General features: G+C 42.3%; 1 protein-coding gene across 1 annotated transcript; it reads right to left on the minus strand.

The window, feature by feature from the left end:
- Positions 1-19: 19 nt before the first annotated feature.
- gys1 (glycogen synthase 1 (muscle)) lies at positions 20-20,871 on the minus strand. Its single transcript, XM_080724310.1, has 16 exons — positions 20,502-20,871; positions 17,738-17,862; positions 16,283-16,464; positions 14,267-14,458; positions 13,196-13,381; positions 11,060-11,204; positions 8,406-8,523; positions 7,845-7,965; positions 7,654-7,760; positions 7,138-7,197; positions 6,371-6,563; positions 5,436-5,562; positions 4,406-4,501; positions 3,797-3,960; positions 3,260-3,340; positions 20-1,500 (listed from the first exon to the last, which is right to left on the minus strand). The coding sequence occupies exons 2-16, from the start codon at positions 17,853-17,855 to the stop codon at positions 1,252-1,254; spliced, it is 2,139 nt and encodes a 712-aa protein (XP_080580436.1). The 5' UTR covers positions 17,856-17,862; positions 20,502-20,871; the 3' UTR covers positions 20-1,251.
- Positions 20,872-25,630: the final 4,759 nt, after the last annotated feature.

A 25,630-nucleotide genomic window follows, 5' to 3' on the forward strand; every position in this document is an offset into this window, starting at 1 on the left:
ACAGGTATATAGACTTTATTATATTTCAACTGGTGCAAGATTGTAACAAATACAGGGAGTGTGTTTGCTACTGGTAAAATTATCTTTCTCTTCTCCAGACAGGCAAGTAGATAGACGTGCAACGGCTGTCTCTTTTCTCTTACATCCCTCACCTACAGTAAAAACATTCCTTTCCTTTCCTCCAGAGTGGACGGTATAGCACTTCATCACCTTACAGAATGTTCCTTACACACATAAATACCCATACAAACACAGCAATACCATCTACATACATACGCACGCACATACACACACACACACACACACATACATATAACCAGCACAGCAATATCCTCTGTGTAGAAATTGACCCGTAAGGGTCGCTTTTTGGGTCCACTGGAGATTCGACGTGTGAGGAGAGTTGAGGTTACTGACCGATAGTTGTCACGCAAAGGCTCTGATACAGTAAGGCGAAGAAACGGAAAAATTATAATAAAAAAATAGATGTGCAAAAAAACCTCTAATCTCAGAACAAGAGAACAATGAGCTTTAGAGCTTGTATGTTCTGAGGCAATTTGTTAATGAGTGTTTCATCTTGCATCATCTAGCTTTCAGAGAAGACAAAATAAGTGCCGTCACCCTGTGGGCAATTGAGTTAAAAACAGTATGTCACGATCATCTGTTTGAGCATGATACATGAGTTACATTAGTGCTCTCTCTATGGTTAAATCAGTGTTTACACAGTACATTTCTATCAGGACACTGGCCTAAGTAATCTTCCTTCAAGTTTTGTGCAATGTCGTTAAGCTGGTAAAAAGAAGACCTAAATCCCAATTTATACACCGTAAATTGTCCCTCTTTTGCCCTCTTTTCAAGGTAGCACGAAGCCGTGGTTAAAGAGCCAATAGTTTGTTAATTCAGTGTTAGCAGAATGCTACAAAATACAGCTAAGACGTGTTCACCTGCTGAGCTTTCATTTAGCTCTTTTCTAGTCACTTAAATTGTTCCATCAAATAAAGCCACTGGCACAACTGCTGGTGTGGCTGAACGATTCCACGACATATTCAATCGACAGACATCTGGAAAATACTGAGGCGATTACAGACCAGGAAGAGACTGAGGGTAATGTGGTTTTCACAGCAAGCCAATACAATATCTTCATGTCCGTAACAAGGATGGCTGCAAGGATTGCAATAGGAAAGTATCACTAGTGAGTTCAGCGGTGGTGTTTTTGTGTGTCTGTGTGTGTGTGTGTGTTGCCATGCATCTGTATCAGTTCTTCTCGTCGGGGTCATCTTCTCCATCCTCACTGGCCCCGGGGACGGCGTAGAGCTTGCTCTTCCCCGGCAGCGCGAACGGCTGGCGGATGTTCTGGCGGTCCTTCTCCGCCTCCAGGTCCTCGTCGTAGCGCTCGTCCTCGTCATCGTTGTCCTCGGCCTCGCTGTGGTGGGGCGAGGAGTGGCGGGACAGAGCCGGGGACGGAGGCACGGAGGCTGGCCGCGGGTAGCGGAAGCCGGCAGCCTGGAGGAACAGAGGCAAGAATGATGTCAGAACCACAGTACTATTAACACATCTGGTGCCAACCCCGAGTTTCCCGAGTTTGAAAAGGTACTACCGCTGTGCCAACCCAGAGTTTCCCGAGTTTGGGCCGTTTTTGATTTTTTTTTTTTACATTTTTTGGACCTCCAGATCGCGAAATTGCATGTTTAACCCCCATACCAACCCATTCTTTCAAACATGGCAGCCATGTTTGTTTACATCTGAAGAAAACATAATGGCTGATAAATCATGAATGCCTGAACGGATTTCCAAGCGGATTTTTTTTTTGAAAGCTGTGAACAGTGTGCACACACGTGGTGCATCATCTAGGCATGAGCGTGCACTTTTTACACAATTGCGCAATTACATGGAAGTCTATGGTAACCATGGCAACGTGGGACATTGAAGAGAAAAAATCATAGCAACATAAGTGTTAACATAGTGGTTTGAAACCTGTGGGTCAGGTGCCCACATGATTTTGGGAACTGAGATCTTTTTAATTATGATAAAAGAAAACAAACAAAAAAAGACCATTACTGCATCAAAAGTTATCAACAAACTATAATATAAAAACTGGTCAAACATTGTCAAAATATAAGAAGGATGCTGAACTACAAGCTCACACGCCTAGCATTGGCATTGTGAGCTTGTAGATCTGCTATTTTCACAACTGTGGAACCGGGTCAAACTAAATGTTATGCCTCAACTCCTACATTCCAAGTGCTTGTTGAAATATGGTAATTTTGGGGGGTCCCCAATGACATGGTTATTTTGGGGGGGTCCCCACTGAAATATGTTTATGTTGGGGGGTTGAGGACAGTAAAAGTTGAGAACCACTGTCCTAACATACCAATAACTAGAGAGAAAGAGAGAGGATAGTGTGTATATGTGCATCAGTGGTTCCCAAATTATCCCAATCCCAAACCTTTCTGGATCAGGGCCCACTTGAAAATCTGCAAAGTGTTCAATGGCCACCCATCTGAGCACTTAACACGGAAGCCAGATAGTGTGCATTTTCAGAACATGTTTATCATTTTTTCGCCACCTGTCCGTCCATCCGTGTGTGTCTGTGTCCGTCTGTGTGTCCATCCGTGTCTGTGTACAGCTAATGTCTGGCATCTGTTTTTGGCTATGATTGGCTTTCAAAGTTTCAAGCGCCGCTGGACCGATTGGTGGGAAACTTTGCACGCTTGTACAATCAGCATATTTTTCCCCTGGATTGCTTGGATCATGAAGCGATTTATAGCCCCTCTTAATGCCAGATTACATTTCAGCAATACAATTGTGTGTTTCCTTCACAATCACACTTTTTGCTACTACTCCTACAGATTTTGTCTAAAACTCACACAAATTGGTAAACATGATCTCTGGGGTCATGTGATCAAGATCTATAAGTTTGATTTTTTAGATCATATTCCAAGTGGCTATGACCAAAGTCAGCAGGCCCTGGCTAGGCAGCCGGCCTGGTAGAGACCTGTGCTCTGAGGAGTACACTTTTCTAGTTTTAATGATCAATCGAGTTTGTTTCAAATAATAATTTCAACAAATATTTAAGCTCCTATTTATCAGTATCACAATGAAAGAGAGAATACCATTACTTTTTTTACATCAATTTAAGACTATCATTATATTATAATTACAATCAAATAATTGTACAATCTTTGTACAATTATTTGGGTCCCACTTGCCCCACCAGTGCTCACTAATCTACATCAATCACATTCGCACAAAGTCAACTTACCGAGCTGGGTTCATGAGGTTCATATACGTAGGTGTCAGGGAAGGCCTTAGCAAGCGCCATATGACGGGCACATATGTAATACTAGAGTGAATCAACACAGGGAGAGAAAACAACAACACAAGTCAGGTTAAGGTACAGTACGTAGGTCCTGTCAAACTAGCAATAGCAAAAATCATGACATTTTACTTATTAATCATCATCAAATTATTGTGATTAACTTGGTTTGTGTTTTGGGCATTGAACATTAGAACAAAGAACTGGTACCGATAATCTAAATAAATTATGTACTACGGCTAAAATAGGCATATTTTATATAACATTTTATAATCTCAAAAGATTTTAAGAAAGTGGAAATGGCCAATACACATTTTCACTATTTTTGAAAATGTTTGAAAATTAATTAACATTTTCAACAGACTCATTAAAATTTCACACAGATGAATGGAAAAAGATTCTGACGATTGTTCAAAAACAATTGTGTGGATTGATTATGTCACACTTGGAAGTGGCCTAATGAGGCTGAGCTTGCTCCCGCACCCTGCCTAGGTATCTCCAGTCCAGGAGGTCGCTCAGGCGCTCTGTGCGGTTCCTCTGGATGATCCGCTGGCGTCGACTCTGCTTGACGAACTGGAACAGGAAGGAAGTGAGCTGGTTGCAAGATTCATCCACCCCCCGGTACCGTCGATCCAGTATGTAAATTCCTGCAGTGTGAAAATGGCATCCGAGAGGAGGGAATTAAAATGATTCCCATAGACTTATTTGGCATACAGCACTGTTTCCCAAACAACAATTTTGATGGGTCTTCTCGAGTGACACTTTGTTCTTAATCGTTATTTGATTTTCCATGAATACGAAATGTTCAAAAGTATTTTGTAAGTCATTTCATTAATAAATATAAATAAAATCAAAGAAATTCCATCTCTTAAAAAAACAATGTTTAAGAAGTAGTGTAACTGTAGATCTACAAGGTCATAACCTTGTTGTGAGCTTATTGGTCTGCTCTTTTCGCTAGTTTGCGACTCAGATTTCTCTTTTGGGTCTTCAGCTACAACGTTTGGGAACCACTCGCATACCGAATATGAAAAGAAATGTGTTCTGGTCCGCTGTTTGAGAACCACTACAGTACAGAACATAAAAGGAACAAACCGTATGCTGAAGGGTCTGCTATGTGCTCCTCCATGAAGCAGCCAAAACCAGACAGGTTAGTGGAGATTGATGGGATTCCCATGACTGTGCACTCAGCTGAGGGGGAAACACAGACAGGCCTGTCGTCAGTGTTTCAATGGACTCCATCAACAGACACACCAAACATAAACACACTGAGTGTTGTTTGCTGAATCTCCATCTAGGAATGGATGGCTAACAATTTCCTGCAACTTAACGCAGAAAAAAAGCGATGTGCGCGTGACGTCTCTCGATAAGCGACCCCCCCATACATTGAATCATCAATGCAACACCGTCCATGGACCATCTAACAGGCCCAGAACACTGCTGCCAGGCTTCTCACATCACCACCATCTTGGCCTCTTTGCACTGGCAACGTATCAGTGATTTTGTCCGTGATAACAATGACTATTTTTCTTCTTTTTTAAGTGGCCCATCACCATCCACATTGTTATTGCCTTGATATATATTCTTGTGAAACACTGTGTAAAACTTTTCCAGAGCACAAATAACTTTAGCTTATTTATACCAAGTTCCCTTCACTGGAAATGAAGCTTCTTTCAGGTTCTCCTTGAAACTGCTGTTCCAATTCATGGCCCAGCAGATGTCGCTGTTCGGTGCCATAAAACCTTCAGCTCAATGGGAATCTATGAGGATTTGGGGAACTTTACAATTTATTATTATTATTTTTTTTATATATTTTTTCCATTAACACTTTGTTTTCAGTCGCTAGTTTAAAGTCTTTTTTAAATCATCATGATGATGTTTGGTGAGTCATGGTCACGTTTAATGTATGTTTCTAGGCTTTGTATTGGCTATACAGAGAGGAAGACCCGCCCTCCAGCCAATAGCATTCACTGGGTACCATTTCTGGAGCGGATATAAAAAGATGGCGGTTTTGCACTGGAAAAATAGGCTTCATTTACGGTCTGTAGAAACCAATGGTGTGGCTCTGTCCATTTATTTTTTCCAGTCTATGAATTATACAACCAGAGTATGACTCATACTGTACCTGGAGTGTATCCCCAGGGCTCATAGTAAGAAGGGAAGACGCCGAGATGGCAGCCTCTTACAAACTCCTCATAGTCCATTGGAAGAAGAGGAGAGGTGGATGACAGGAACTCTGGGTGGAAGATAATCTAATGGATGAAAACACAAGCATTGAATAGCAGAACAACTGTGTTTATATCACATTATACAAACAATTATTTCAAACATCTTTAAACACATTTGATTATGTAGTGATACTGTTTATATCACATTATACAAACAATTATTTTAAACATCTTTAAACACATTTGATTCTGTAGTGATATTCACATGCACTACATTTCCTTTATTAGTTTCACTGTTGGCTGAAAATAAAAGAGAACCTGACAACTGAATGAGTCATCATAATTCTACCGCCTCTAGAGCAAACACAGGAGGTCTAATGTCTAATACAGAACGTTTTTCTCTAGTGAGTGGTTGGTACAGGTTCTATTCTATTATGTCTCTGTATCGAATGTACCGTCTGTCTATAACTTTTGTCGATGTTGCTACTGTCTGCCACGCTATGAGCTTGTAGATCTGTTATATATATAATAAAAGAGAACACATGAAAATCGGTGCAAATCTTTGAATATATATTATTTTAAATCGAACATCTTTAACTTAAATCTTTGCTTCTGGGGGTCCCTGGAAAGAAAATATTTTTAGATGGGCGTCCGCGGTCAAATACATATAATTCTAGGCGTCCTTGACATTAAAAACTTTGAGCACCACAGATAAAGAAACACAAGTTTTTCAGAAAACCATTAGGATTTAGCAGACTTTTAAGGTATTTTTCAGGTCTTAATGATTTAAAGCCCATGCCACTCCCTAACGCCCCAACCACTCAAGTATGGGGTCGTCCTGGTTAGCAATGTTTTTGACCGGTTTATATGCAGGTAAACATTTGTATTGTACCTTAACTCGGTCCGCAGCGCTGTTGAAAAGGCCGATGCGACGGATGCAGTTAAGGATGGGATCGGAGCTGTCCTCCAGCATGTTATGGGTACAAATGGGAGGCTGACACTGCCTCTGGGTCGCAAAGATGGCTCGCTTCATTATGGTGAAATCCTCCTTGTCCAGTATCTTTGACACGTCTGGTAGCTGCCCGCTAAGAAGGGGGGAAAAACGCACAAAATTAGAACAGCAAAATGATAGCCTTCATCAGATAAAAAAACACAAATATATTTGTACTCACAAATATTTAGAATGGGGGCGCCGGTAGCCGAGAGGTTTAAGGGCCCCATGAGCATGGTTAGAAACACGTTCAGTTTAAGTGGTTTTCTATTTATGATAGCTAATGCGGATTTGTGATGGAGACAGTCAGTGGCTCCCGGTCTGGTTCGAGTTCAACACACCAAAATCACAGAGCAACTAGTACCACATAATACCGCTTGTTAAAATGGATATTCATTTGTTGAGCTTTTTTTACATCAAATCTCTTCACGGAAAAACAGCAGATCTACAAGCTTGTAGATCCGCTATATTGGGTGAATGTTCCCCCCAGAGAACCCAAGTGCTTCACAATTTTGCATCTAGAACACCAACGTCCAGAAATGTTATATTAGTTAGGTTGACCCTTTTTAAAAATTGCTGGGTGTTCTCCTCTCTATTTGTTTTAGTTCCATTATTTAATAAATGTTTTATTGTAAATGTCTTTAGAAAGTAGCCTGCAGTCTACTTACACTAGCAGAGACTCGTAAAGTTTCTTTCCAAAGCGTTCCTTTACAGTCTGAGCTGTATCCCTGTCAAAGAAAAACAAAACAATCCAATAACAACACAGAGAAACATCACAAAAATACAAACTAGATCTCATATATTTGCCTACAGTATAGGGCTGGGCAATATTTGTATGAGTGAAAATAGCAAATCGATGCGACACATTGTGAGCTTGTAGGTTGGCTATTGTGACTACTTCTGTACGCCACCATTGTACAATGAAGTATACAGGGTTAAGTGGTTAATCAATCAGACTAATCAGTTTAGTCGATTATATAAAACGTGTAAAAAGAAATTGTGTCAAATGAGTTGATAAATGAGAATGTATAAAAATTAAGAAGAGTAAAACCTGCTTCTTGATTATTCGATTAACTTACATGAGCAAGATTAAGTCGCTTATTGGTTCTAAATATCTGTTTCGATGTATCTTGGGTTAATTGCCCAGCCCTCCTACAGTATTTACTGTCTCAGGGTTGTCGTACCATAGCTGCTTCCTGACTGCCTGGCCTTTCAAGGTCTCAACGTTGAAGTTGTTTGTCCTGGCTGGCATGATGAAGAACGCAATGACTGTCACATCACTGTGGTTGACCTGTGACATGAAGGCGGGTATCAGCGTTACAGTTCAACGCAAAGGCTCAAACACGCACGCACGCACGCACGCAGGCACACTTACTCTCAGCAGATAGTTGAGTCTGGCTAAAGACTCCAGGAAGAGGTCGGCTCCTTTATTAGAGAATTCATATCTTCCAGCAATGAACAGGAACACACACTTGTCCAGGTTAAAGTCTAAGTGTCTGTTGGAAAAGGAAACATTTATACGTAATTTAGCCACAAAAATGGACCATAAACATTAATTTTGTCCACAAAGTCTGTGGATATCAAAATACAACATAAAAATGACAAAAAACTTTCATGACCAGAAAATAACATAAATCACGTAACCTAACCTGTTCATAATGTATATAATGACAACTTAAGCATTTACCATTGTTTTGTACGTAATTTTACATTTGTCTAAATTAACTTCATAGATTAATCGAACAAGCAGAATTGTTAGTTGCAGACCTTATGTCATCAACATTCTTTGAATGTGCTATGAGTGGTAGGAATGTCTGGATTGCTTGTAATATTAGGAGAGAGAGTGAGAGAGAGAGTGTGAGTGTGTGTGAGTGTGTGTGAGTGCGTGTGCATGTGCATGTATGTGTGTGTGTGTGTGAGAGAGAGTCAGACAGACCCATAGAAGTGTCCCCTGACAAACTCCTGGATGCGGTTCTTGCTTTGGGCGTGGAGGTTCTGGAACTCGTGCATTGCTGAGAACTTCTTCACGTTCAACCCGTTTGGAGTGATAATGTCTGTGTGTTGAGAAGGAAAAGCACATCAAGTGTTAGATTATTTACCTGTTGGTAGCTACTGGTCTCTGTTAGAGAGGTTCTCAAAACTAGGGGTCCAGGGACCCCCAGGTCTCCTCGAGGGGGTTCCAAGGGGTCCCCAGCTAAATTGCTGGTAGTTAGGAACAAAATTCTTTAGACCTTTACAGTTCAGTTATGGGGGTCCAGTGTTGACTTTGACATGTAGTTTTTGCCATATTTTAGCCATTTGAAATCTTCTAGTTTTAGTGGACTAAATATCTAAATCAACAGTTGATTTTGTCGACAAAAACGTATTTTGGCGAGCCTTTTGCGCTAATAGTTGCATGCTGAAAATAGCAGATCTACAAGCTCTCAACGCGCCGCAGTGCAACGCATTGTGAGCTTGTAGATCTGTTATTTTCAGAGCGTAACACCCGAGCGCAACATAAAATTACTTGTCTCTTAGTTCTACTGGGTTTCTTCTGCACTTGCATCTCATTTTAGTCTAGTTTTTATTTGTTGACAAAATTGTCAATATATTTAGTCTTATTATTAGTAATCATAGGTTTGTTTTTTTACATTTTATTGAGTTTTCGTTAGTGAACAAAGGTAGTTGACCAACATTTTTCGTCATAGTTTTAGTCGACGGAATCGACACTATGGGGGTCCACGGCCTAATCATGCACACCAAATTGGGGGGCCTTAAACTCTAAAGTTTCATAACCACTAGTATAGTCTATGACCACTGGTCTACTTCAGCAATGAAGAGGAGTGATGGACGTACAGAGAATGTTAGAGGCAGGGGCTGAACTTTTGGTGGAAATATTGAAAATAGCAGACCTCCAAGCTCATAACGTTGTGAGCTTGGAGGTTGGCTATTTTCGGTACTTGATACAACACTAAAATAAGCATAATCAAGTCAATACTGGAGATGTGGCGTAACTGCATGGATTTCTACACAGTACACAGAGAGGGCAATTCTTTCAACATAAGATGCTGCATTCAAGTTCAGGAGAGTTTGGACAAGGCAATTCTCTTGAATGCTGCCTTCAGGTATGGCACTGAAAGTAGTAAGGGGATTTTATAAGATATTTGGCCAATCTGCGAAGTAAATCGTTACCAAGAAATTTCTTCACCAATGTGTTTCTAAAGGTGTGTAATAATATGTACTAAAAGGTTGAAATTCAACCCCCGGGGGAAACCTCATAAAAAATGATTTGTGTTTGTGTCCCATTAACTTTACTATACAGGAAAAAAATACAAAACATAAACCTGCTTTAAGTAACATGTGAGGGGTCAAACTAGGGGTTTTTCATGATGCTGAATCCATTGCAAACATTTGTTTTGCACAAAAAACATTCCGTGGGCTAAAATCGGACCCACAAAACAATGGTTTAGTGATGAATCATCACTTTTCACCGTTTTGTGGGGGCCATTTGTCACCCATGGAATGTTTTTCGTGCAAAACAAATGTTTGCAATGGATTCAGCATCATGAAGTTTGACCCCTCACATGATACTTAAAGCAGATCTATTTTTTGTATTTTTTTCCTGTATAGTAAAGTTAATGGGACACAAACACAAATCATTTTTTTATGAGGTTTCCCCCGGGAGTTGAATTTCAACCTTTTAGTACATATTATTACACACCTTTAGAAACACATTGGTGAAGAAATTTCTTGGTAACGATTTACTTCGCAGATTTTCTTATGTTCCCCTTACTAAAGGGGGCATTTGCATTTCCTTCACAATACAGTGAAAACTGCATGCATGCTTATCAGAGAGAGGGCACTTTATACAGAGGAGTAAAAGGGCAGGGGCTCAAGCCCCCTTTGATGTCTATGTGTGCACGTGCCTGAGAGGAGTCCCACTAGCTGGTCCTGTCATTCAAGCAGACTAAAGGTCTTGAGTGCCACAGCACAGACTACTATAAATACAAGTGCTCCAGACAACTATGGTGAAAATGACAATGACCTTGTCCTTTTTTTTTCTTCTTCTTTTCAATAAATGTAATACTTTTTTTTTCCAGGGACAAAAGATTTAAGTTACAAATGTTTGCTTTAGAAAATATATATTCATAGATTTGCACAAATGTTCACGATTTTTTCAATAATAGTAGATCTACAAGCTCATACATGTGCTAAAAGATTATTCTACTTTTCCTTTTTGTGACAATGACCTTGACCTTTGACCTTAACCTTGGGAGCGGAATGCTGAAACGCGAACTCAATGAACTCTATGAGTTTTAATTCAAATCAAAGCCCAAATGAACGCAATATACTTATAGAACGATTACTTTTTCTATTTACGTTAACAATGACATTGACCTTGGGTGCAGAATGCTGGAAAACTAAACCTTTACACTCAACATCTACATGTGGTTCCATTCAAATTGAACCCCAAGATGAAGGCGAATAGGAAATGACAGGCGTTTAAAAATCAATAGTTTCATGTTTAGCAATGACCTCTGTGGGTGTCACATGGTTATTGGTTACAGGTTCATTCCAATAGAAGCGACACACACACACACACACACACACCTGGTTTCCTCTTTAGCAGGTGTTCTGCCTCGATGGCTGTGATCTGCGACACAGTGGTGAAGACGTGAGCGCAGCGCGCGGCTGCTCGCTCTATACAGTAGCGGTGGTAGATCTGTCTGTCACCTGCTTCCTTGTCCACGTTGAACTGGGGGTCAGAGCAACATATTTAACACAATCAACTTTGTCACATCGGATGGACGGTGTCACAAACATAATACCCAGACTTCACTGGCCAACCCTACCCATCGGGCGCTGCGCTTTGGCCAAGCTTCTCTTGGCGTATTCCTCTGAACAGTATGGAGACCACTTTAAAGTAGATTTTCAGCTCTGATCTAGATGTTCAGAGGCTTTCGCAGACAGATTCTTTTTGTTTTGCAATTGAAAAAGATCTATAAAGCTCTCAATGAATCATCACGCCTTGTGAGTTTGTAGATCTGCTACTAAACGTATAAAGTACCGTAGGCTTTGACCACTTGAAACCCCTTGCGTCAGGGGGTTTGTACCCACCAATCTGACTAGAAGATAGGACCCTTAAGCTATTTTTTTTGTCCATGCCTTAACCCTCATCCCTAAACTTCTTTGCCCGTTTTCAACTATTTTGACTATTTTTACAAACATTTCTAAATACTTCAAATAGCCGATCTACATAGACACGTTGTGAGCTTGTAGATCAGCTATTTGAAATATTTAAAAAAGACGTTTAGGGATAAGGGGCATGAACGAAAATAGACCCCTTAGTCTTTAAGGGACCAATAGGTGTCATTTGGTTGTTAATCTTCTCAAGCTGGCTTTTGTCGAAGTGCCATTCCACAATTTAAATGTTGAAATTTGAAACGCACCCCATCTACATCTCCAACTTCCGCTTCAACTCTGAAACGGGTCACCTACAGAAGTTCTCAGATGACACTGTCGTTGTCAGCTAGACAGACACAGGTGAACACAATGTCCTGGTGGAGAGCTTTTGTCAACACAGGCAAGACCAGATTTTTTTGTCCCCACACTCTCTCTGGCTGTCCCCCGTTATGTACACTAGTATGTTAGTGCTCTGCACAGAGATCTTGTGACAATTTCACCTGCTTTGTAGAAACTGATAAACATTAGCAGCATGTGTAAACGCACTGTTAGTATTTTGTGGCTGTATCTAATTCTTTCCTTTTATATCTGCCATGTGTTTCTAAATGTATCAGGCAACTTAATTTAACTTTTCCCAAATGTAAGCTGTTTATTACTGTTTTTGTCCTCACAGACTATGGGATCTGTAGTCGTGGTTGCAGTCTAATAGCCCGGTTGGACAATGTGCTGTGATTGGCCAGTATAGTCACTTTGATTGGCAGTTGTGCCGAATGCTCACCCCAAAACATGATTTATAAGACTGTGGCGGCTTGTGTGGGACAACCATGTCATGGATGTGTTTGTAATGACAATTAGTAACACATTCAAAATTTGACCGCAACAAATAGTAGCAATCTATGCGGGCTATGAGGGCTGCTGGGTTCTGCAAGGGAAACTGGTCAACAGGGGCATGTCTGCCTCATAGACCCCATGGACAGTCATTTGGGATCAATATAAGTAGGAAAATGAGCCTAGATGTTATTTAGTGCAGAGTTGTCCTTTAGCTCAGGGGTCTTCAACAGGGGGTCCGGGACCCCTAGGGGGCCCTCAGAGTTACTACAGGGGGTCCTCCAAATCTTTGTGTGATCGAAACTTTTTTTCTCCTATATTAACCACTTGAACCCTAGCGTCCATATTCAGAGAACTTTAGCCAAAAATAGCAGATCTACAAGCTCACAACGCCTCGCGCTGCGAGGCGTTGTGAGCTTGCAGATCGGCTATTTTTGGCAAATAGCTTTGGAGTAGAGGGGGAAAAGAGCAGACTAAGTACAGAGTGAAAGGTCAAGTTTATTAGGTATTGAAGGTTCAAGTGGTTAAATATCTGAAAACACAAATTGACATTAATCCAAAATACACTGATGATTGTGCTGTCAAAAAATGAAACTATATGGAATCTATGAACAGGTTGTGGAGGTCCCTGCTTCATCTCTCTCTCAACTAAGGGGTCCTTGGCCTGAAAACATTGAAGACCCCTGCTTTAGGCCATCTGAGTGGACATTACCGTCTCCCCAGTTCCCCACCCACCTCGTCCAGGTTGTTGTAGAAGTCCACATTGCCAGCACACAGGTAGCGGCCCAGCAAGGTGGCGTGTGTTGTGAAGATGGTGGCCACGGGCAGCTTCCTGGAGCGACACAGCATCAGGCCCAAGCCCGACAGCCACTCATGGAAATGTGCCAGAATGTGGGGAGGCTCCTCAGACTGCGCCGCAAACTGGAACACAGCAGAGAGAGCATGTCAAGCAATTCACCCAGGGCGTCTATCCGGCGTAATGTTAAAGCGTAACATTAAAACATTTTAAATAATTCTAGTGGAGTAAAAGTACAATATTTGGATCCGAGATTTAGTGGAGTAGAAGTAAAAGTATTGCAAATTGGAAATACAGTACTCAAGTAAAGTAAAGATACCTCAAAATTGTACTTTTGTACAAGTACAGTACAGCCCCACCGAACGGTCAGCGTGGTGAGCATAAGACTGGCGTAAATAATTAGGGCGACCGTCCGAGAGGGCCAACAGACTTGTTACCGGAAAAAGTACTCAAATCTTTTACTTAATTAAAAGTATATCAATACCGCAATATAGAAATACTCTGTTAGGGCACGGTCACACCAAAGTATGGTTGCCAGCTGATAAGCGGATTCCGGCCAATGCATTTCAACGGGAATGGAGCGGATTTGTGGATTGTCGAACATTATGATAAAGATTACATTTCCTTTTAGGCTTCATAAATAAAAGTTGCACAGAGCAGATATGGGAAATAACTAACAGAATGTAATAACTTTACACAAAGAATAAAGAAAAAGAAAACTTGGAAATCGTCACTGTCGTCCAAGTTTCAAATTTGATGAAGCCCTGCTTCACTGTCGCACAAAACTAGTGGAAATAGCAGATCTACAAGCACACAACGTGATGTGAGGTGTTGTGTGTTTGTAGATCGGCTATTTTCACTATTTTAAATCATTTTTAAAATGACAAATACAAAACAAACGGTTTTGGACATACATGGTTTCCACCCGACAAAAACGAAATGATAATGATGATTTACACAATTGGGCAAGTTTGTGTTAATTGAGACAGGCCTAAGAAGCATCTGCTGACCTCTCCGAGCAGCCAGGCTGTCAGGAATCCAAACAGCACACAGTCGTTGGCCTCGCGGTCGAACCACGGCACACCGATGCCAGTGTTCTCCCACAGCTCCAACTTCCACTTGTCCAGAGACCAGGCCGTGAAGGCCACGTCGATCAGCACCACGTAGGGACTGCCCTCAATAAGCCAACGGCCAAAATACACCTGAGGAACAGATAATGGGAGAGAGTAGTAAATGGGTGCACTTGCGTTTAACCACTTTAAAAAGATGCCGGCGTCCAACATTCTGGTCATGTCATTAGGTCGAAAGTCTTCCATCGACGATGGCACCGCTCAAAAATAGCAGATCTACATGTTCACAATTTGTCGAATTGTAACGAGTTTTGAACTTTGGATCTGTTTTCCGCTATTCACCACAAGATGAAGCGGCTTAAATGGGCGGCCTTTGGAATTAAAACAAAAGGCCACCAGACAAATCAACTTTTTGGGTGAATGAAATGTTATTTTGTCTTATCTGTTCACAGTAGAGTATGTTAATACAATATAACTTATACAATTGGGGTTGTTGTACTGTGTACTGTGTTTTTAAGAAAATGTCATTTCAACAGCAATTTACAATATTATTGCAATAATCAAATTATGCTTAAAACTCTTAAATTGACACTTTTGTCAACCAATTGAACCCCAACAGCCATATTCTGGGGCGGAATGTTGGAACTACTATAGTTCCACTACTGCTACAAGAACACCGGCACCCTGCATAGCCTTGACCCATAATCCTAGGGTGCTCCCATAGTCACATGGCACGTGGGGTGCTCCCATGGTCACATGGCAATCACATATATCATAAAGCGTGGAAAGGTTATTCGGCAGACAAACGCATGCATCTATTTCTGGTGTGTGGGTCTGTGATACTGGTACAACCAACCTCTAACCTTTGAGGGGAAATGCCACACAGATCACAGCCGTGGTCAGGAGACAGACCGATGGCCCTTCTCGACTATGAAGGGTAACACACAACCTTCCATAACCATGTTTACTTTTACCGTTATATTCAGAACCAGCCCAGAAGGGGTAGGTACGTCATCTGGAAAAAACTGAAAATAGGTGCTCACAGCTTGTAGATGTGTTATTTTTGGCTAATGTTCCCCCCAGAATAGGTATACGAGGGTTCAAATGGTTAATGTAAAAATGTTAAAATAAAGTCCCTATGACACAAAGATTTGTTGGACCCCTGTAGTAATTCTGAGGACCCCTAGGGGTCCCAGACCCCGTGTTGAAGACCCATGCCGTATATGAAAGAGACCATTTTAGTCTGGCAGAGCTCCCTGCCAACTTTTAATATGTTTTTTTAATGGGTGTTCGAGTTTGGAAGCGCTCGTCGTAAATCACTCAGCGGTCCTGTGCAACACATGTTTCTAAATGTCACATAATGCAGGAGGCAGTGGGATGTTGTGTTGTTGAAAACGAGCACTTCCAAAGTTCAACACTTATGTTAAGTAAAAAATATATATTAATTCTTGACCGAAAGTAGCTCATAATATGTATTGTCTATGATGGATTTTTATGCACGCAGATAGAAGAGGATAATTCAAGCTTTTCGTACAGCTGCAATGTTGGTGAGTTTAACGTCTTTTTAATGTTGTTTTATGTTTTACTTTTGCTTTCCGCTTTATTGTTAATCATTTGTACTTTTTCTGTGTAAAGCTCTGAAAAGCTGTAAAGCTGAATTTCATGTCATGAAAGGTGCTATACAGATAATGTTTATTATTATTATTCACTGAATTTAAATGTGTGTGTGTGTGTGTGTGGGGGGGGGGGGGGGGGGCGCGTTAATAATATAAGAATATACCTGATCTACAAGCTCACAACACCTCATGTTGCAGCATAAGTAATATTACACTGATTTTATATCTGTTCTTGAGCTTTGGGATACACAAATAAGTCGATGTGTCCAAAAACGTAGTTGCTGCACTCTGGCTTCTAGACAGAAGATGAACTGATGCTGTATTGGTATGGTAGTAGTACCTTACACCCACTGGAGTTCATCTTGTCGATGGTTCTCTTCAGGGCCGGGTTGGTGGGCTCAATCAGCTCCACCTGGGTGCGCACGTTGCTCTCCACGTAGGGGCCTACCAGGAAGTAGTTCTCCCCCCATTCCTCTGATGTCAAACGAGCTTTGGTCTGGATAACAGTGTAGATCCCGCCAACTGTACACACGAAGTATACATGCAAACACAAACACAACCAAGATACCTTAAGGACATCATCTCCTTTACCCATTTACCGGTGGGCGATTCCACAAAATGCCTTCGAAATCGGTAGTTCCCACACTTTCAAGATTTTTCAAAGATATAAAAAAAAGGTTCACAGCGTGGCACGAAATGAAGCGCTATCAGCTTGTATATCTGCAATTATTTGTTTACACACAAGGCACCAAGCGGCATACAATGTGTGCTAGTGTACATGCTTGCTGATATGTATAGTACACACACTAAAACAATGGTTCTCAAAGTGGGGTTCTCTTGAAGGACACTCATGGACCCTTACAGGTCTGCAACCCTGAGAATGTTATGGGCAGTGTTGCATTGCTGATTTAATGTTTGGGGGTATGCGATTTTCATGACGTCACGTCGCTTAACACCTACTATCCACGGGTTTCCAACACCCCATAGTGCATTGCACAGACGTTGTACCGAGCTTCTGGCGCCGCAGCCGAGTGTGATTTACAAGTTCACAACGGGCTGCATCTGCGACGCAACGTGAACTTGTATGTCTGCTGTTAAACCGGAAGTGTGGTCCAAATAATCTCCAGTAAACTCCCGCGGAAACAGGTGGATCAATAGGTCTATTGATATGCATACAGCCTTGTTTCTTTGTTAAAAAACCAGTTGTGACACTAAAGCGTTGTTGAGGTGTGAACTTGGGGGTTGTTTGGCCTGTATGTCCCTGTGCGTGAGAGGCATGACTGGTCAGGAAAGATACGGGACGACGACTACCCGCGTGACCAGACCAATTAACCCTTTGTTAGCTATACTGCCACTGAGCAGCTCCATTTCACTGAAACCAAGTTTGAAATGAGAATTGAATACACAGAATAACAATACGAAACAACTGAATTACAATGGTAGTGGATGGAGTGTCCCACCGAATGTCCCACCAAGACACAGCAACCAATGGGTGTGAAGAGGAGCGGGACAACGGCGGGACTTGACAAAGGGTGAATTCAACACTGGTTATGGGAGGTCCTTGAAATGAGAGGTTTGACATCACCGGTGTGATGTCATCACGGTGTGATTTACAATACAAACCCCCAAATCTATACTCCAGTTCTAGGCAACACAGAAGGGGGGAAACTTTTTTTTTTATTTCCACACAACTCCTCTGAGGGAAAATAATGACATAGTTCAATATTGAAAATGGGTGGTTTTCCCCTTTAATGCACCCATCCACAGTTCCACACATGCACATCCACTGTCTTGCCTTTGTTGGCGACCTCCCAGGCGACTTCAAAGAGAACAGCATCCTCCAGGTCAAACTCCTCGTCCCATTCCTCCATCCCTGACAAGGAGGTGATGGACAGGCTGCGAGACAGCGGCATTTTGGTGCTGCCAAACACAGAGCATACATGTGTGAGAATATTTCCATTCTTGATTGTACTAAATTTCCCAGCAAAACAATCAATAAAAACAACATACGAATATGAACTTTACTAGGCTACCAGAATATACTGTACATGAAAAATGAAACTTCTGCTTTTATTTCCTGGCTGTTGTTCATTAATACCTCTCTATGATCCTAGTCGTGACCACGGGACAAGTTGGACACAGGACGTTTTGTTACATAATGTGATGGTCACTTTGACTTTGAGCCCTCCCATCTTTACCAGGGGCTACGCGGACAATCTAGGAATCTGAGCTCATTTTTTTGCTTTCACAGTCAGACATTGTTATGGATTCTAGCTAAATGCCATAATGACACTCCCCACATGACTCACACTTGCAGTTCCAGAAACTATAGTGTAAACAATTATTAACCAGTAAAAGAATGTAGGTTATGATACTGTATATATATAATCCAGACTCATATTTGGGTGTTTTTTTTGTTAGATTCATCCTTCTCCTTCATTGGAAAAAACAAAAGGTGCAAGATCTTCCACCAGAAATGATGAGTAATTTTAGATTTGGATATAGAAACAAGAAATGTAATGTATGGTTAATATTATATCCTTCAGTAGGACTCACACGAAGCAGACCAGACACCTGATTGTAAATGATGGTAATAAGAAAGTACATTGTGTAAAACATATAGTACTGTGTGTGTGTGTGTGTGTGTGTGTGTGTGTGTGTGTGTGTGTGTGTGCGTGTGTGCGTGCGTGCGTGCGTGCGTGCGTGCGTGCGTGCGTGCGTGCGTGCGTGCGTGCGTGCGTGCGTGCGTGCGTGCGTGCGTGTGTGTGTGAGAGCGCACGTATGTGGGGTTACTGCACTTAGTGGAATTTGAGGCGGACACTCTGCCAAAGCCTTTTCCTGGCAACTGTCCCATGAGGCTACACACATGATCTATGCTCAGTCCACTGCTAACACATGCACACAAATGCCAGTAACACACACAATTTGGTGCCACTTCCAACTAATGACTATTAATTCAAAATAGACTACTTGTGTGTGTGAGAGAGAGAGAGAGAGAGAGAGAGAGAGAGAGAGAGAGAGAGAGAGAGAGAGAGAGAGTAATCGTAATGAAAAACCTTTTACAGTCTATGGGAAAAACATACAGTATGACAAGTTCTTATCACTCTTGACAAGTTTCCTTATCAGTCTTTACATTGTTCTGCCATTTGGACACATTTTGGGCAGCAATGGGATGCTACTCGAACTGATAAGTGAGACTATTGAATAGAATACTTGCAAACTCTGACAAAGTCGAGGGCAGGATGGTGTGAGTGTGACAGGACGATGGGAGAGACCACAGAACAGGAAGACGAGTTGCATCAACTTGATTTAGCAATTCAGACAGTTTGGCATTTCTCAACATGTCCCAACAAAATGCTCTCTCTTTGTGAGGTTGAGACATGATTAGGATTAAAAGGAGGAAAACTCTTCCCTGTTTTGTCACGATTCTCTCATTATCTCTCCTTCTGTTTGCCAGGCTGAATTGCAACAGTGTGACATCATCACAACAAGCAATGTCGGTGTTAAGTTGGTGTCATTAGTGAGTGCAGTATAACTGATTCCCACTGTTTCCCATATTGAATAACAATGCCATTCCTTCACAGCACAGGCTCTGTTATGACAGGCACAGTGCAGCTCAGCTCATGGTTGTTAACTGGCCTGTAATTTGGATGCAGAGAGGTGATTTATGGATTTAATAATAGTGGTGCTGGTTGATTCACTCTTATCAATCACTCACTACTGGAACAGGGATGGTTTATGTTTACTTGCAGTGAGGTGTACTTGCTTTGAAGTCAGGCAGGTATTGTGTATAGCAGCTATCCTCTACATGCACAATGCACTGCACACAACGTCATTGTGGCCAAACAGCATAGGCTATTTACTCGTTTACGTTTTCTGAGGTAAGAAGAGTCTGGTAAAAACCAGACAGAGGACCTCTTTTGATGTGCCATCAAAGATGGGCACAAAAAAAAAATACTTGTTCAGTACTTGCCTTGGTCTAATACTTAACAGGATACTGTGACCATGCAAGATACAATCCTGGTGACAGGATACTGTCACCATGCAAGATACAATCCTGGTGACAGTATCCTGGTATGTCACATAGTCTTTTCTATTTGTATTTCAATAGCCTCTGTATTTCAAATACTTTTTTGTATTTTGTGCCCATTTCTGGGTGCCATACATTACACCTGGCTATGAAAGCCAAGCTTTGTACGCCTGGCTGCCCCCCCATCATCTAAAGATCCGAGGAAATGTCAACGGCGAATAGCTGATCAGTACAAACCATGCAGTATTAATGTGGATAATATGTCGCTTAATAAGATGGGATACACCGTATACTCCTGTTAATGTTGCATGTGAATTGTGAAGATCATTGACTGCAGCCACAACACAGAGGCACCAGTATGTAATCGGAGCAGATGTGTGAACGTGACAGGAGGCAGCTATGCACTCCCGTTGCGGAAATGCACAAATAACACGGCGTTCTCCTGCTGTACCCTCCGAGGGAACCACAGAAATCACACAATCGTTATTGAAAAATAACGCATACATATTATACAAAATTGCCTACTCACCCTTAGATATTGTCCCAAGTTCACAAAGGCCAGCTATTGCAATATTAGCATCTGTTGCAGTCAATCAAATAGAGACAGAAGGGACGAAACACGAAAGGCATGGGACGAAAGGGGGCGGCAACCCGGGGTTAAATGTTAGTGCGATCGCATTGGTTTGCGATGCGTTTTGTCCTGGAAGCAAGGCGGGGACGTATGATGTTGACATTATTCATGAGACATCACATAAATTCATATTCCAATCCAATCGTGCCAGGGAGTCGCTTGCCGAAAATAACCTATACATATTCTACACGGCTCGCTCACTCACGTGTTCTTTTTGGCGATCGACACAGTCGGACCATGAAATAGGCTTTACATAATTATTCCAGTCCAGACAGTGTTTGTTTCTGCACACACAGACCTCACAGTCTCCCTCTCTCCGCCTCCAGAGCAAAATGGGAGTTTTCCCCATCAGAGCCATGCAATTGGCTCAGCAGAGTTTAAAGGGATTTAGCAACAGTGACCGGTGGACGGTGGTGAACATTGTCAAAAAGAAAGATGTCTGTATGTAACGTGAGCTGTTGGTACATGGTTTTCAAAGAGGAGAAAAGGGCAAGCGAGTTATTTATAATGTCTGTAGGCATATAGTACAAAACAGTACCTCCCCCCCCCCCCCCCCCCCCCCCCGGTCAGGGTACTAAAGTATCGTTAGATTTTCAATAGGAATTCAATTTAAAAAAATCATTTTTCTCTCAATTTTCTAATTTTCTAGCTCCCCATAAAATCAAATATTGGTTCATTTTTCCAATTTTCTAGCTTGCAAAAAAATCAGGAAAATGCTTCAATTTTTTAAATGTGTGATTCATATTTGTCATTATTTGATTTGGAACCGACAAAGGAAAAACATCTTTAAAAAAGGTATTTTTCATTTTTTTACCACATTACGAATATCAAAAAATGGACCAATTTTTCAAATTTTCTAGCTTGCAAAAAAATCAGGAAAATGCTTCAATTTTTTAAATGTGTGATTCGTCTTTGTCATTATTTGATTTGGAACCGACAAAGGAAAAACATCTTTAAAAAGGTATTTCTTAATTTCTTACCCCATTACAACAATCAAAACATGGGCCCATTTTTCCAATTTTCTAGCCCACAAAAAAATCAGGAAAATGCTTAAAATTTGCTCAATTTTTTGAATGTGTGATTCATATTTTGGCATTATTTGATTTGGAACCGACAAACAAAAAATAGGCCCATTATTCAATTTTCACTCCAGGAAAGAAATCGTCATCATGAATGTCACGTGACCACGTGTCAAGTCACATGGTACACAACTTCAAAATAAAAGCTGTAGGCTAGTCTAACATCCAAGTAATAGGATCAACATGCAGGCAGGCAGGGGGTCCATGAGGGGTTTACAAGGGGGTCCATGGCTGGTTCCCAAAGTGTGGTTTGGGGACCCCCAGGGTTTCTATGGCTGGTTCACAACAGCCTGGTACACGTACAGCCATGGCTGGTTCCCAAAGTGTGGTTCGGGGACCTCTGGAGGTCCATGACGGATTTCCAAGGGGGTCCATGGCTGGTTCTCAAAGTGTGGTTCGGGGACCTCTGGGGGTCCCTGAGGGGTTTCCAAGGGGGTCCATGGCTGGTTAGCAATAAGTGTGTTTAATTGCGACCGTAGTAGGTCGCAGTTACTTTTACACTCTCTACTATCCAAACCTCCACCAGCCGTCAGCCTGTCCTTCCCTCCGTCACGTCACTCGTCACACGTCACACTTTCCCCCTACTCATATCTCCGCCACCGTTGCCCCGATCCATGCCAAAATTTCCATACAAACTCCTTGCCTGCCAAACTACAACCTCGAAGGACCCCCGGAGCTCCAGGGACCCCCAGGTCCCTGGGGGACCCCCAGGTGTAAAAAATGACCAAATGTGCAAAAAAGACCACCCCAACGGGGCTGCTCACGGGGAATTCCCGGGGACCACCGACTCCTGGTGCTCCAGAACGGATGCAAAAGTGGTGGCGCCCCCAGCGGAGGACCCCCTCCACTGCAGCTCACATAAAATGCCTTAACTCGGGCTAGGAGCGACCGGGAGAGCCGGGGCCGGTACCTATTCGTCCGCCTCGGCGGCGCGGAGACCCCACCTCTCATTTCTCATATGGCCCTCTTCTAGCGCCACCATGAGGCCGATTCTGCAAAACACATTTTTGGACACTGCTCCTAAAATTTTTGCCCTAAAATCACACAAATCGGTACACAGTATGTCTACACTCATGTCATCAACTTGGATCTGTCCCATATAGCGCCACCTTCAGGCCGATTTTTTAAAACACATTTTTGGACACTGCTCTTACAATCTTTGCCCTAAAATCACGCAAATCGCTACACAGTATGTCTACACTCATCTCATCAACATGGATCTGTCCCATATAGCGCCACCTTCAGGCCGATTTTTTAAAACACATTTTTGGACACTGCTCCTACAGATTTTGCCCTAAAATCACGCAAATCGCTACACAGAGACACTGCTCCTACATATTTTGCCCTAAAATCACGCAAATCGGTACACAGTATGTCTACACTCATCTCATCAACATGGATCTGTCCCATTTAGCGCCACCTTCAGGCCGATTTTTTTAAACACATTTTTGGACACTGCTCCTACAGATTTTGCCCTAAAATCACACAAATCGCACAGTATCTCTACAGTCATGTAATCAAAACGCATCTGTCCCATCCAGCGCCACCATCAGGACGATTTTGGTAAAACAAACTTTTGGCCTTTTTGTGGAGATAAGCGACCAACGGTCGCTTATCTCCCGATTAGGGAGTCTTACTGGTAATGTAATAGGTGAAATAGTGTAATAGTGCATTCTTATCAAAACCTCCACCAGCTGTCAGTCTGTCAGTCAGTCTGTCAGTCAGTCAGACTTTCAGTCACACTTTTGCCCTTCTCATAGTGGTTTTGGCTGCCAAACCACTACCCCATTTCTCCCTCTTCTAGCGCCACCATGAGTTCTTGCAAAACACATAATTTTTTGGACACTGCTCCTACAAATTCTGCCCTAAAATCACGTAAAGCGGTACACATTATGTCTACACTCATGTCATCAGCATGGATCTGTCCGAGATAGCGCCACCATCAGGGCATCCTAAAATCACGCTTTGCGTGATTTTACGGCAAAATCTGTAAAAGCAGAGTCCAAAAATGTGTTTGAAAAATCGCCCTGATGGTGGCGCTATCTTGGACAGTGTAGACATACTGTGTACCGCTTTGCGTGATTTTAGGGCAAAATTTGTAGGAGCAGTGTCCAAAAATGTGTTTTGCAAGAAGCGGTTGTGGTTTGGCAGGCAAGGAGTATGTGTGCAAAATTTGGCATGGATCTGGGCAACGGTTGCGGAGATATGAGCAGGGCAAAAGTGTGACGTGTGACAGACAGACAGACAGACTGACTGACTGACGGACGGACGGACTCACAGCTGGTCGAGGTTTTGATAGTAACTGCGACCTAACGGTCGCAATAACATTTATGCTATTTCAATATTACAAGTAATGCACTATTACACTATTTCACCTATTACACTACCAGTAAGACTCCCTAATCGGGAGATAAGCGACCGTAGGTCACATGTATACACAAAGAGGGCTGTAACTGCCACTGGTTCCTAGTTGTGTGGGCAATGTGTAGACATACTGTGTACCGATGTGCGTGATTTTAGGGCAAAATCTGTAGGAGCAGTGTCCAAAAATGTGTTTTGCAAGAATCGGCCTCATGGTGGCGCTAGAAGAGGGCCATGTGAGAAATGAGGGGTGGGGTCTCCGCTTTGCCTTGGCGGACGAATAGGTACCGGCCCCGGCTCTCCCGGACGCTCCTAGCCCGAGTTACGGCATTTTATGTGAGCTGCAGTGGAGGGGGTCCTCCACTGGGGGCGCCACCACTTTGGCATCCGTTCTGGAGCAGCAGGAGTCGGTGGTCCCCGGGAATTCCCCGTGAGCAGCCCCGTTGGGGTGGTCATTTGGTCATTTTTGCATATTTGGTCATTTTTTACATCTGGGGGTCCCCCAGGGACCTGGGGGTCCCTGGAGGTCCGGGGGTCCTTGGAGGTTGTAGTTTGGCAGGCAAGGAGCGTGTGTGCAAAATTTGGCATGGATCGGGCCAACGGTTGCGGAGATATGAGCAGGGCAATAGTGTGACGTGTGAGGTGTGACAGACAGAGGGACAGACAGACAGACAGACAGACGGACAGTTTGTGCAGGCTGTGATAGTAAGTAGCGACCTACGGTCGCAATTACACTTATTGCTAACCAGCCATGGACCCCTTTGGAAACCCCTCAGGGACCCCCAGAGGTCCCCGAACCACATTTATTGCTAACCAGCCATGGACCCCCTTGGAAATCCGTCATGGACCTCAAGAGGTCCCCGAACCACACTTTGGGAACCAGCCATGGCTGTACGTGTACCAGGCTGTTGTGAACCAGCCATAGAAACCCTGGGGGTCCGCAAACCACACTTTGGGAACCAGCCATGGACCCCCTTGTAAACCCCTCATGGACCCCCTGCCTGCCTGCATGTTGATCCTATTACTTGGATGTTAGACTAGCCTACAGCTTTTATTTTGAAGTTGTGTACCATGTGACTTGACAAGTGGTCACGTGACATTCATGATGACGATTTCTTTCCTGGACTTGAAAATTGAATAATGGGCCTATTTTTTGTTTGTCGGTTCCAAATCAAATAATGCCAAAATATGAATCACACATTCAAAAAATTGAGCAAATTTTAAGCATTTTCCTGATTTTTTTGTGGGCTAGAAAATTGGAAAAATGGGCCCATTTTTTGATTGTTGTAATGGGGTAAGAAATTAAGAAATACCTTTTTCAAGATGTTTTTCCTTTGTCGGTTCCAAATCAAATAATGACAAAGACGAATCACACATTTAAAAAATTGAAGCATTTTCCTGATTTTTTTGCAAGCTAGAAAATTTGAAAAATTGGTCCATTTTTTGATATTCGTAATGTGGTAAAAAAATGAAAAATACCTTTTTTAAAGATGTTTTTCCTTTGTCGGTTCCAAATCAAATAATGACAAATATGAATCACACATTTAAAAAATTGAAGCATTTTCCTGATTTTTTTGCAAGCTAGAA

This window comes from Nannobrachium achirus (genome assembly GCF_963921795.1).
Source record: "Nannobrachium achirus genome assembly, chromosome: 4".
NCBI lineage: Eukaryota > Metazoa > Chordata > Actinopteri > Myctophiformes > Myctophidae > Nannobrachium > Nannobrachium achirus.

Excerpts from the sequence above, each read along its gene's own strand:
- gys1 (XM_080724310.1), bottom strand. The coding sequence starts at position 17,855 with ATGCCGCTGTCTCGCAGCCTGTCCATCACCTCCTTGTCAGGGATGGAG. Across the intron at positions 16,465-17,737 it reads CTGGGAGGTCGCCAACAAAG|TTGGCGGGATCTACACTGTT; the intron begins GCAAGACAGTGG and ends TCGTGTGTACAG. Across the intron at positions 1,501-3,259 it reads AACCTCATGAACCCAGCTCG|GCTGCCGGCTTCCGCTACCC; the intron begins GTAAGTTGACTT and ends CTGTTCCTCCAG.